This window comes from Balaenoptera ricei, chromosome 16 (assembly GCF_028023285.1).
Source record: "Balaenoptera ricei isolate mBalRic1 chromosome 16, mBalRic1.hap2, whole genome shotgun sequence".
NCBI lineage: Eukaryota > Metazoa > Chordata > Mammalia > Artiodactyla > Balaenopteridae > Balaenoptera > Balaenoptera ricei.
Genome location: NC_082654.1, coordinates 111,042,922 through 111,056,553, shown reverse-complemented (window position 1 = coordinate 111,056,553; position 13,632 = coordinate 111,042,922). Strand labels below are relative to the sequence as shown.

At 42.4% G+C, this 13,632-nt stretch overlaps 1 protein-coding gene across 2 annotated transcripts in view; it reads left to right on the top strand.

The window, feature by feature from the left end:
• Nucleotides 1-860: 860 nt before the first annotated feature.
• B3GALNT2 (beta-1,3-N-acetylgalactosaminyltransferase 2) overlaps nucleotides 861-13,632 on the top strand; it is a 51,798-nt gene continuing 39,026 nt past the window's right edge. For both annotated transcript variants that reach the window (XM_059900553.1, XM_059900554.1), the window contains exons 1-2: nucleotides 861-1,203; nucleotides 12,997-13,144. In XM_059900553.1, coding sequence (XP_059756536.1) covers nucleotides 1,092-1,203; nucleotides 12,997-13,144 — 260 coding nt within the window. In that variant the 5' untranslated portion in view covers nucleotides 861-1,091. The remainder of the gene's footprint in view (nucleotides 1,204-12,996; nucleotides 13,145-13,632) is intronic.

Below are 13,632 nucleotides of genomic sequence, written 5' to 3'. Positions count from 1 at the left end.
GCGTTTGGCCGCAGGCGGGTGCGAGGGGTCAAGTCCTCGAGCCAGTGGGCAGTACTTTATCCTTAAGGAGCGCTGCAGGGGTCCTGCCCACAGGTGCTTCGGAGCCCGCGTCCCCTCGGCCCTTCCGGCTCACGTCCTGTAGCAGGTGTGCGTGCGCCTCGTTCTACTCGCAACTTTCCAGCGCTGGTTGGACACCCGGGCACGTGAAATTTTACCCTCGATTGGACCGTCGCTGTGGTACTCCACAGCTTGATCCCCTGGGCGCGGTTTTACTCATCCTGAGTTGCTAGAGGACAGGACCGGGCAAAGAGCCGGGTACACACTGCACCAGAACTAATATACTCGATGATTCACAGCTGAAGGCAACTGGGCTGCCTCGCCCCGATCTCCGGCGTCCGCAAGATCCCATCTCCCACACAAGGCTAGCATTCGGCATAAGGAAGCTCCTGCGTGATTTTAAAAAGCCTTCCCTTAGATCTCCCTTTCAATCTTGGGCAATCAGCACCTTCCATCTCAGCTGTGTTTCCCTCCCGGGTGGGGGCGGCCCCGAAGCGCGGGGTCGCCCGGCACTACCTCCCTTCGGCCGCCGGGGGGCAGTAGACGTCGAAAAAGGTTGCGCATGCTCTGTGTGGGGCCTCGCGCTCTGCCTCCGCAACCGCCGAGTGACGGAGGCGAGTGCGTGCGGTTATGGGAAGTGTGGTTTTCCAGTCACTGGATCACTGGGGCACTCCCTGCTTGATCCCAGAGCGGGACTTCAGCTCCCGGCTGGCCGACGAGAGCGGGAGGGGACGCGAGGGAAGGGGGCGGGGCGAGCGAGAGAAAAGGTGGGCGGGGCCGGGGGGAGGCCAAGGGGAGGGGGCGGGGCTCCGCCCGGCTGAGCCGCTGCCGCTGGTGTTCTGAGGAAGCCGAGGCGCGGGGCCCGAAGCCGAGAGGAACCTGGACGGCGTCGGGCGCGAGGGCGGGCGTCCCCGGAGTCGTAGCGCGGGAGTCGGCCGCCGGCACTCGGCCTCCCTACTTGCAGGTTCCCTCCGGGGACGCGGGAGAGCCCGGAGCGCGGCGGGGGTGCGAGGTGGAGCAGGCGGGGGCGGCCAATGCGAAACTGGCTGGTGCTGCTGTGCCCGTGTGTGCTCGGGGCCGCGCTGCACCTCTGGCTGCGGCTGCGCTCCCCGCCGCCCGCCCGCGCCTCGGGGGCCGGCCGGGCAGGTGAGGTCCTGGGGCCGGGCGGGGCGGGCCGGGCGGCCGCGAGCGGGGGGGGGGAGGTCGGCTCCGAGCCTCCCGGCGGCTTCCTTCGCGGAGCTCCGCCGGGAGTCCCGGGCGGGGGGAGGCCCGACACGACGGTCCGCCGATGAAACAAACGGCCCTTTTCATCCTCGAGGCGTTAATATCAGGCAAACTTGAGGGCGCTTTTCTCGTTTCGCGTCTCGGCCGCTTCTCACCTCCCCGCGTTTCTTAATGGCCACAAAGCCGGTGCCCGCGACTGCAAGCCCTCCGGCTGTCCCCAGGCCTGGCCCGAGTCTCCCGGCGCCTGCCCGCCTGCCCGGGGAGCAAAGCCCCGCGTGTCCTTCAGCCGCAAGCGGCAGCTGCTCACGCCCGGGGTCGGACTACCAGGTTGCTTTCTTCCTCCCCAGGTGTTGGTCTTATTCGGTCAAGACTTTTGAGGTCTTCGGGCCGTGGATCACGTTTGTGCGTGTTTTAAAAGGTGGCTGGGTTTTGCTTTTAAGGAATAACTTTGCTTTGAGAGTATACTGTACTTTGTGTTCCTTGAAAACTGTGATGTAAGTCGGTTGAACAGATCGAGGCATGGCTGCGAGTGGAGTTGTTCCTGGGAACTTGGTTTGCAAAAGCCTGCGAGTGAAATATACACGAAAACATCAAGTTCTTTAATGGTCTTCCCCATTTGCTCTAAAAGTTATTCTCTCGTGAGAAAGAAACCTTTGTTCATGTTCACATCACAGCCTGAGAAATAGAATGCTGTGCCCACAGCCCAGGGGGTTTTCTGTTGTTGTTAATGAATTCCACCGCTCTTAAGACGTCTTCAGGTTTCCCTTTTTTTCTTGTCTTCTTTTTTAAGGGCTTGCCCTAGGACGTGTAATGAAGCCTAGAAGGCTGTTTTAAAGATGAGGTAATAGTCGTTTTTGGTTTTTAACTACGTTGGGAGTTTTTTTCTTACCACTTCTCCCCAAGACAGTTGTTTTCTTATGCAATACTTTTAAGAATTAGAGTTGAATATTTGCAATTCTGAGATGGCTCTCTGCCTTAACTTAGAAGTAGAAAGTACAGAAACTAATTTGGCAATCCTCAAAGCAATCTCACTGTTATAATTGGAGTTCTTTATTCTGGTAACCGTCTCTTAAAATCCTTTTCTATTAGAGAAGCCACAAGTTCTTTGAAAAGGCTGTTTGTGTGACCTGAATGGAATTAAGATACTATTTAAATGATTTAATGAAAGTGCAGTGTTACAGGGCATTTAACTTAACAGGTTAGGATTTTTTTTGTTTGTTTTGTTTTTTAGAGTCTTGTAAATGGAGCTGAGGAAAGTGCTATAGATATATAGTGCTCTGTAACACCTGTTGGGTTTTGCATTTTACAAGTTTCTTTTCTGTCTGATGAGTGAGCTCTACTGGAATTTACTTGTAGAGCATACTTAGGATATTTATGATCTAAATATCTTTTAGGGTCCATAAACAAGCGAAAACCGTACGTTCAAGCGGAAAACTTAGTAGGCCTCCCTGACAATTTCTTAGTTTTTTAAAATTTATTTTTTATGTTTTTATACAATTTTAAAAGGTTACTTTGCATTTACAGTTATTACAAAATATTGGCTCTGTTCCCTGTGTTGTACAACACATCCTTGAGCCTATCTTACACCCAGTAGTTTGTCCCTCTCACTCCGCCACCCCTATATTGCCCCTCCGCCCTCCACTGGTAACCACTAATTTGTTCTTTACATCTGTGAGCCTGCTGCTTTTTTGTTATATTCGCTGGTTTGTTATATCTTTTAAATTATTTTTTTATTTTTTAATGCTATTCTTGTCTGCTTACATTCTTTTTATGTATGTATGTATGTATGTATGTATGGTATGGCTGTGTTGGGTCTTCGTTTCTCTGCGAGGGCTTTCTCCAGTTGTGGCAAGTGGGGGCCACTCTTCATCGCGGTGCGCGGGCCTCTCACTATCGCGGCCTCTCGTTGCCGAGCGCAGGCTCCAGACGCGCAGGCTCAGTAATTGTGGCTCACGGGCCGAGTTGCTCCGTGGCATGTGGGATCTTCCCAGACCAGGGCTCGAACCCGCGTCCCCTGCATTGGCAGGCAGATTCTCAACCACTGCGCCACCAGGGAAGCCCCTTGTTATATCTTTTAGATTCCACGTGTAAGTGATATCATACAGGATTTGTCCTTCTCTGACTTATTTCACTTACCATAATGCCCTCCAAATCCATCCATGTTGCTGCAAATGGCAAAACTTCTTTCTTTTTTAAGGCTGAGTAGTATTTCATCGTGTGTATATATATCACATCTTCTTTATCCATTCATCTGTTGATGGACACTTAGGTTGTTTCCATATCTTGGTAATTGTAAATAATGCTGCTGTGAACATTAGGGTGCATGTATCTTTTGGAATTAGTGTTTTGGGGTTTTTTTTTAGGTTATATAACTGGGAGTGGAATTGCTGGGCCATATGGTAGTTTTTTGAGGAATCTCCGTACTGTTTTCCACAGTGGCTGCACCAGTTTACATTCTTACCAACAGCGTACAAGGGTTCCCTTTTCTCCACATCCTCCCCAGTATTTGTGTTCTTTTTGATCATGGCCATTCTGACAGGTGTGAGGTGATGTCTCATTGTGGTTTTGATTTGCATTTCCCTGATGACTAGGGATGTTGAGCATCTTTTCATGTGCCTGTTGGTCATCTGCATTTCCTCTTTGGAAAAGTGTCTGTTCATTTCTTCTGCCCATTTTTTAATCGGGTTGTTTGTTTTTTTGATGTTGAGTTGTATGAGCTGTTTATATATGTTGGATGTTAATCACTCATCAGTCATATCATTTGCAAATATTATCTCCCATTTGGCAGGTTGTCTTCCTGTTTCTATCGGTGGTTTCCTTTGCTGTGCAAAAACTTTTAAGTTTAATTAGGTCCCATTTGTTTAATTCTGCTTTTATTTCCTTTATCTTAGGAGATGGATCCAAAAGCGTATTGCTGCGATTTATGTCAAAGAGTGTTCTGCCAATTTTTTCCTCAAGGAGTTTTATAGTATCCAGTCTTACATTTACGTCTTTAATCCATTTTGAGTTTATTTTTGTATATGGTGTTAGAGAATGTTCTAATTTTATTTTTTTACATGTAGCAGTGCAGTTTTCCCAGCAGCACTTATTGAAGAGACTGTCTTTTCCCCATTGTCTATTCTTGCTTCCTTTGTCATAGATTAATGGACCATAAGTGTGTGGGTTTATTTCTGGGCTCTCTGTTCTGTTCCATTGACGTATGTGTCTGTTTTTGTGCCAGTACCATACCATTTCGATTACTGTAGCTTTGTAGTATAGTCTGAAGTCAGGGGGCCTGATTCCTCTAGCTCTGTTCTTCTTTCTCAAGATTGTTTTGTCTATTTGGGGTCTTTTGTGTTTCCATACACATTTTAAAATTATTTGTTCTAGTTCTGGAAGCTTTGTGGCTTCATGTCCAACCCTTTTGCCCTTTGCCTGTGTGCCTGGAGCCAGTCCCACCATGCTCACATTTTCTCCTGTAGTGCTCACAGCTCCCAGCCCCAGTGACATTCCCTTTCCCTGAGTCTGCACGGGGTCTCTTTTGTGCTTCCTTCCCCTCAGGTAGCCAGTCTTCCCCTGGGCCACTCCTGGACGTGAGGGGGTTACCTCTTCCCAGTGTTTTTTATTCCTGTGGGGCTCACCTAAAAGTATTAAAAGTAACTTTGTAAAAAAAATGTTTCTTCTTTTTGAGATAAGTTTTTCCCCCTCCATTAGTGTTTCAGTGATACCGTATCTGCTGTCCTGTGAGACCAGGCTAGATTAAGGAAACTAGGAAGTAGACCTTGGAAAGGGCAGGGCTGTCGGTGAGGAGATCAGTACTAGTTGTGTAAATTAACTTTGACTTTAGATGGATATTGTGCATCTAGTCAAATAATAAATTAAATAGAGTATTTAATCTAAGTGAAACCTTGCAGAGTCCTAACTTTCGTTTTGCACTTTTGGTACTTTCAAAACTAAAAACAGTAGAAGCATCTTGATTGCTAAAATTTCCTACAAATTCTTTTCTCATTGTGTTGTCACCAGTTCAAACCAAAAAATTGGAGCATTTTTACATTTTAGCCCTTATCCCTTAAGCCTAGAGTGAGAGAGAAAACCCAAGACTTTGTTAAGTATTCTTCCCTTGAATTTACATTTTAAATTTTGTTTTTGTTCTCTTTTCTCTCCTGCCTCTTTGTCTGTCTTCAGTCTCATTAAGTCGTGGCAGTATTTTTCAAAAGGGAGATTTACCTCCCCTGAATGTTAAAAAAGGCCCTCTGACTTGCAGTTGATTCTACAAATATTTGAGAGCCTCCTCTGTGCCAACTCCTGTTGTAGGTGTGGGATTACAGCAGTAATCAAGATAAAGTCCCTGCCCTCATGCAGTTTACAGTTCAAAAGGGAAGGCAGAACATAAGAAAATAATTATTAAATATCATAGGGGAGAGTGATAAGTGTGGTGACGAAAATAAAGCAGTGTAAGAGGATAGAGAATGATGTGCTGCTGTTTTAAATAGAGAGGTAAGGGGCTTCCCTGGTGGCACAGTGGTTAAGAATCCACCTGCCAGTCCAGGGCACACAGGTTTGAGCCCTGGTCCGGGAAGATCCCACGTGCCGCGGAGCAACTAAGCCCGTGCGCCACAACTACTGAGCCTGCGCTCTAGAGCCCGCGAGCCACAGCTACTGAGCCCACACACCTAGAGCCCAAGCTCCGCAACAAGAGAAGCCACCGCAACGAGAAGCCTGTGCACGGCAACGAAAGAGTAGCCCCCGCTCGCTGCAGCTGGAGAAAGCCCGCGCGCAGCAACAAAGACCCAGCGGAGCCAAAAATAAATAAATTTATAAATAAATCAGTAGAGAGGTCAGGGGAGGCCGCTCTAAAGAGGTCATAGTTGGGCAGGAACCTGAATGCATGAATGAAGTGTGTCAGTTGTGTTAGTACGTGGTACTATTCTAATGTAGTAGCTCACTTTGCACAGGTGAAACCCAGTCAGGGAGAACAGCTGCTGAAGAGCCAGCAGATCTCCTGTTGTGAAATCCAGCACAGCTAGGGGGTGAGGAGAGGAAAATGGAGGTGGAGACAGCCATTTGGGCTAGGGAATAAAGATACAGGATATCTCAATGATAACGTATTGATTTGGGGTTATGCCTTAGCAGGAATTATTTAATAGTTAATTTAGAAAAATGATGTACCAAAAGAGGCTTCTCTTTCTAGGATATTTTGAAAGAAGGAAACCAAAGAGAAAGGAAAGAAACGGATCCATTCAACAAATGCTTAGAGCAGTAGGTATTTAGTCCCTGCTCTCAAGGTGCTCGCAGTTTGTTAAATGGAAACCGACATGGGGCAAGCAGAAGGTCAAAGACAAATTGAGCTTGCTTTGCAGTTTCGCCTAGGGCTGCCTCGTCCAAAATGATCGCTATATGCTAATCTGGTCTCTGTGCTTCAGTTTCCTTATTTATAAAATGATGACCTCACGGGGTTATTGTGAAGATTCAGTTAATAAAACACCCAGAACAGTGCCTGATTCCTCGTGAGCACTCTGAATTTTAGAGAGGAATGGTAGTGTGGAGGTGGCTGATGTCCTTGCTGGTGAGGTGTTTGGGGAGGTACCTGAAATTGGTGAGAGCACGCTGGTAGTGTGTATAGTGATTGTCCTTATCAGTAGATATGTGGTGAACTTGCATGTTTTCTTCATTTCCAAGATTCCTGCCTGTTTGTGGTTGGTGTCATGTGAGACATGCACATGAGAGTGGAAATTTTAGTCTAATTTTTAAGAATCTTTGGGCTTATTTTGAGCAGTCAGTTTTGGAGTCTTTAATAAACTTCTGGATGTCCACTTTCAGTGCAGAGTCTAGCAGGTTGCCAGACTCTCAGGATATACCACGTATTAAAGAAGAGAAATGGTCATTGCCTTCAGGGAGCTTGTGTGGGGTTTTAATTATTCTTGACAGTATGAAGATTTGTTTATTGCTATGTATTTGCCATCTAAAGCAGTGAACATAGGAGGTGCTCAGTCTTGAAGGAATGAATCAAGAGGAGAAAACTGGGAAAGTATGAATGAATTTGTCACCAATAGATCGTTCACATTCCATGATTTACATTTTTTTCTTATAAAAGTAAAATTTTTTATAGAAAAGCTTTGAAATTATTTTTTAAAAAGGAAAGAAAAATGATCTATACTGGGCAATTTTTGAATGTATCAATACATGTAAAACATGGTTGGGGGAATTATTTAGTATTAAAAATTTTTTTTTGATATATAATGTACATTCAGAAAAGTGCACGTAAATGTGAACTTGATGTAGTTTCACAAACTGAATCACCCAGCTAATCAGCACCCAAATTAAAAACAGAAAAACTACCAACACCTTAGAAGCTTCCATTATGCTCCCTTCTTATCGCTGCCAGGAGTGGTACGCATGATCCTGATCTTTAGTGGCAGAGATTTGCCTGCTTTGTACTTTATATAAATAGAACCAAATAGTATCTACATAGTTCTTACAGCCTGCTTATCTTACTTAATAAGATGTAGAACAGCATTTAATGAAATGTTTAAAACAATTTTAATGGCTGTATAGTATTCTAGCATATAGATACACCATAATTTATGTAACTGATGCCTTATTTGTGCATTCATGTATTTTGCAGTTTTTCACTGTTAAGAAATGACACTGTGATGAATAGAGATCTTTTAGTGCATCACTGATTATTTCCTTAGCCTATAAAAAAGTATTCTTAGCCAAGGACAAAAGTTATACAATTCTGAGGTATTTGATGTATATTGGCAAAATTTCCTGCAGAATACTATACCAACTTACATTGCTATTAGCAGCATAGGAGAGTAGCCATTTCCTTGAAATAACTACCTCTATCAAAACATCAGTCATTTGGGTATTATCATTTAAGAAAATATTTGTCAGTTTGAATGTAGGAGAAAACTGGTGTCTTATTATTGCTGTAATTCAAACTTGACTCTTAGTGAAGTTGAACCATTTTTTCATAGGTTTGTTGGCTGTTTGCATTTCTTTTTCTGCGAGTTGTCTTTATTCTTTGTCTCATGTTCACTTCTTAGTTTTTTTGTTGTTTTTGTTGCCTGTTTTCAGACACCAGAATCAAACTAGGTACCCTGTACTTGCAACATTGAGCAGAGGATGATGAAAGTGTAGGGGGGGAACTGGAAAGCTGGGCAGCATTCTTACACAGCATCCACTTTGAGGAGTTTTTGTTTGTTTGTTGGTTTGTTTAATCTTGGCTGTGCCACGTGGCTTGCGGGATCACGGTTCCCCAACCAGGGATCGAACCTGGGCCACAGCAGTGAAAGTGGCGAATCCTAACCACTAGACCACCAGGGAACTCCCCACTTTGAGTTTTATACTGTGTGACACACTACTCACAGGTCTGTTGGACTGATTTACATTGATGGTATGTGGCAGAAGAAACCAATATTTTTTAAAATTGAGATATAATTGACAAATTACATTAGTTTCAGGTGTGCAGCATAATGATTTGATACACGTATGTATTCTCTAATGATCACCACAGTATGTATAGTTAACATCTGTCACCACACACAGTTACAAATTTTTTTTTCCTGTGATGAGAACTTTTAAGACCCACTCTCTTTAGCAACATTTAAATACAATACAGTTGTTTGGTTTTTTTTTTGGCGGGGGGGTCATGCCGTGCAGCTTGCGGGATCTCAGTTCCCCAAACAGGGATTGAACTCGGGCCACAGCAGTGAAAGCCCAGAATCCTAACCACTGGACCGCCAGGGAATTCCCTGCAATACCATATTGTTAACTATTTGTCACCATGCTGTACATTACATCCCCATGACTTGTTTATTTTATAACTGGAAGTTTGTACCTTTTGACCCCTTTTACCCATTATGCCTACCCTCTAGACCCAGCCTCTGGCAAACACCACTGTGTTCTCTGTATTTATGAGTTTGCTGTTTTGTTTTAGATTCTACATATGAATGAGTTCATATGGTATCAGCCTGTCTTTGTGTGACTTATTTCGCTTAGCGTAATGCCCTCAGGGTCTGTCCATGTGGTTGCAAATGGCAAGATTTCCTTCTTTTTTATGGCTGAATAATATTCCATTGTGTATAAAGAACACATTTTCTTTATTCATTCATCCATCAGTGGACACTTAGGTTACTGCCATGTCTTGGCTGTTGTAAATAGTGCTGCAGCAAACACCCCCATGTTCACTATCATGCATATCATCCCCATTCATATGTCTTTTCTAGTGAATGTTTTCATTTCCTTCAGGTAAATACCCAGAAGTGGTTTTGCTGGATCATATGGTAGTTCTATCTTTAATTTTTTGAGGAACCTCCATACTGTTTTTCATTTTTTAGTGGCTGCATCTATTTACTTTCACACCAACAGTGCATGAGGGTTGCCTTTTCTCCACCTTCTTGCCAACACTTGTTATTTCTTATCTTTTTCATAATAGGCATTCTAAGAGGTGTGGTGATGCTTCATAGTGGTTTTGATTTGCATTTCCCTGATGATTAGTGATTTTGAGCACCTTTTCATGTACCTGATGGCAGTCTGCATGTCTTCTTTGGAAAAATGTCTATTCAGATCCTCTGCCCAATTTTAAATGGGATTCTTTGTTTTTTGGTATTGGGTTGTATGAGTTCTTTATATATCTTGGATATTAATCAGATATATGATTTGTAAATATCTTCTCCTATTTGGTAGGTTGCCTTTTCATTTTGTTGATGGTTTCCTTTGCTGTGCAGAAGCTTTTTAGTTTGATGTAGTCTCACTTACTTATTTTTGCTTTTGTTGCCTTTGCTTTCAGTGTCAAATCTAAAAAAATTATTGCCAAGACCAATGTCAAGGAACTTACTGCCTATGTTTTCTTATAGGAGTTTTATGGTGTCAGGTCTTACATTCAAGTTTTTAATCCATTTTCAGTTGATTTTTGTATATGGCGTAAGTTAGTGGTTCAGTTTCATGCTTTTGCACGTGGCTGTCCAGTTTTCCCAACGTCATTTATTTAAGAGATTGTCCTTTCACCGCTGTACATTCTTGGCTCCTTTGTTGTAAATGGATTGACCGTATACGTGTGGGTTTATTTCTGGGCTCTCTCTTCTGTTTCGTTGATCTGTTTGTCTGTTTTAATGCCAGTACTGTAGCTTCATAATATGGTTTGAAACCAGGAAGCATGGTGTTTCCAGCTTTGTTCTTCTTTCTCTAGATTGCTTTGGCTTTTCGAGGTCTTTGTGGTTCCATACAAATTTTAGGATTTTTTTTTTTTCTATTTCTGAAAAATGCCATTGGAATTTTGATAGAGATTGCACTGTATCTGTAGATTGCTTTAGCTAGTATGGACATTTTAACAATATTAATTCTTCTGATCAGCAAGCATGGAATATCTTTTGTTTCTGTATTCTTCAATTTATTTCATCAATGTCTTATACTTTTCAGTGTACAGGTCTTTTACCTCCTTGGTTAAATTTATTCCTAGGTATTTATTCTTTTTGATGTGATTGAAATTGGGAGTTTTATTAATTTCTCTTTCTGATTATTTATTACTGTGTAGAAATACAGCTGATTTTTGTATATTGATTATGGATCCTGTAACTTTACTGAATTTGTTTATCAGTTCTAACAGTTTTTTGGTCAAGTCTTTAAAAACCTATTTTTCAGTATTTCTGGAGGTAGAAGTTCTCTAAAAGACCAGAATCTGCCATGTACTTCTCTTCTGCAAGAAAAAGAGAAGTGCATGTAAAAAGTAACACAGTTCAGTAGAAGCAGCTAAGATGTGGATGAGAAGCAGAGAGGATTGGCAGTGGCAGAGAGAGGTGGAATAAGATTAAAGTACTTTTCAGCGATAATCCATGAGGTTTTCACATACCACGTGGTTATCTTCGTGTCTATTTATGTATTTATTTTTAGAAAAATCTCATGGAGAAGTCTGGGAGAAACTATTAGGATAGCCTTGTAGGTCCAGGTGAAAGGTAAGAATTTGAACTGAAGCTGCGACTAGAATTAATGATAAAGAGAGAAATTTGAGAAAAATTTTAAGAAGATTTTGTCATCAAGAAAAGGTTAAATGATGTTTCATGTAATCCATCTCTAAAAGATTTATTTTGATTACCCGTCAAAAATAAGGTAGTGATGTTTGGCATTTAAAGGGATGTTTCAGTTATTTTGAAATTTTACTTTTGTGCAGCAACCTTGTTTTCTCATGAAGTCAGATAAATGAGGCATTTGGGATGCATATAATTTTTGCTCTTCTAATCTTTTAAAGCTTTTTAATCTTTTGAGAAGACATTTTGAAACAGATGAAATAGAGTATCTAAAGACTGTTTACGGTATCAGCTTTCTCTGATTAGGAAACTGAGGCACGAGGATTTAAGTAACTTCTTACTGATACTGTGCAGCATGTTGGCTGTAGAATCAATGTCAGATATGTCTGGTTACTGCATTTTCCTCACTCCTGTCTATAAAGTGTACTTACCACTAATATTTATCTGTGAAAAAGTAGGGGGAGGGACTAGGTTGTCGTTGCCAATTTTACATAAGCATTTAAATTATTCTCCCTTGAAGAAATATCAACATGTCTGTTGTCTTTTGAATACCTAGATTCTATGGCATATAAAAACATTTCATTTAATACAGTAAAGCTCTCTGGCCTGCAGTAATTTCTTTTTGGAAACATTGTGGGATCAGTTTCCACCGCAGAAGAAAGAGATGAAATGGGATCCCTAATGAGAGCTATATATTAGCTTGTAGCTCTCAAGCTTTGAAACTGGTGATGAAAAACAGGGACAAAGTATCTTTCCCTCTGTCTTTCTCTAAGGACAGTTTTTTGGGGTGGGGGTGGTGTGCGTCTTGTGGGATCTCGGTTCCCTGACCAGGGGTTGAACTGGGGCCACAGCAGTGAAAGCCTGGAATTCTAACCACTGGGCCACCAGGGAGCTCCCTCTAAGGACATATTTTTAAAATGTAATCCTGTGCATTAAATATGATAGTAAAAAATGACTTGTCCCTTGATTTTTTTTTTTTTTTTTAACTAGAAACGTTTCCCCTCCTTCATCCTTTGCACTATTCAAGTGATAAATATTTGCTGGCTGTAGAATTTATTGGCATGAATAAGAGTTCTGATTCTTTCCAGCATGGTAGTCCTTCAACTTCATCTCCCAAACTTAATAACTAATATTCATGTAGGACTTCACCTTTGACAGCACATTTGTTGTTGTTGTTAGTTGCCATTGAATGCCCACTCTTTGCCTGCTACCAAACCAGAACCTTTATACACATTATATCATTTAATTTTTACAACAACTCTGAGAAGTATTATTACACCCATTTCTACTTGAGGAAACTGAGGCTCAAGGAGTTAAATAACTTTTATAACTAAAATAAAAAGCCAGCATTTTATAATTGGCTCTTACTGCCTACTGTTGTATGGTTTATGCCACATTGACCTTCCAAACTGATTCTTACCAGAAACATCTTACTTGTTTTGAAGAATTTACATATATACTTGGGTGAGCACGAATACATACATAGGTGTGGAAGCAAAAAGACTCTGCACCAAAATGTTAGTAGTGGTTATCTCTGGATGGTGAGTTTTATGAGTGCTTTAGGTTTTTTATTCTTTGTATTTATTTGTATTTTCTGCAAATATGAACATATATTTATATTATCTTGTAATAAACATTTTTATGTTACATATTGAACTTAACAGTAATTGAGAAATGACATTTCTAATTTACTATTGCTTATTTCTAGATTGGTTGGCCTTACTTCCCCAGTGGAAATCTAGTCATTATGATGTGGTAGTTGGTGTGCTGTCAGCCCGCAATAACCATGAACTTCGCAATGTGATAAGAAGCACCTGGCTGAAGCATTTAGTACAACACCCAGCATTAAGTCAACGGTACGTTTCTTTTTTTTGTTTTTTGTTTTTTTTTGGCTGCATTGGGTCTTCATTGCTGCACGTGGGCTTTCTCCAGTTGTGGCGAGCAGGGGCTACTCTTCGTTGCAGTGCGCAGGCTTCTCATTGCAGTGGCTTCTCTTGTTGCAGAGCATGGGCTCCAGGTGTGTGGGCTTCAGTAGTTGCAGCGCATGGGCTCAGTAGTTGTGACACGCAGGCTCAGTAGTTGTGGCGCACGGGCTTAGTTGCTCCGCGGCGTGTGGAATCTTCCCGGACCAGGGCTCGAATCCGTGTCCCCTGCATTGGCAGGCAGATTCTTAACCAGTGCGCCACCAGGGGAGCCCCAACGGTAGGTTTCTTGGGTTCACACCTTGCATGACGTATTGAATAAGTGTTCTGAAAAATCTCTTCTTGGAGAGTCAGAGATGTTAATTCAGATATGTGACCTCTTTTCCTCAGAGAAATGACTATTTCATTTTGCTTTTCCTCCA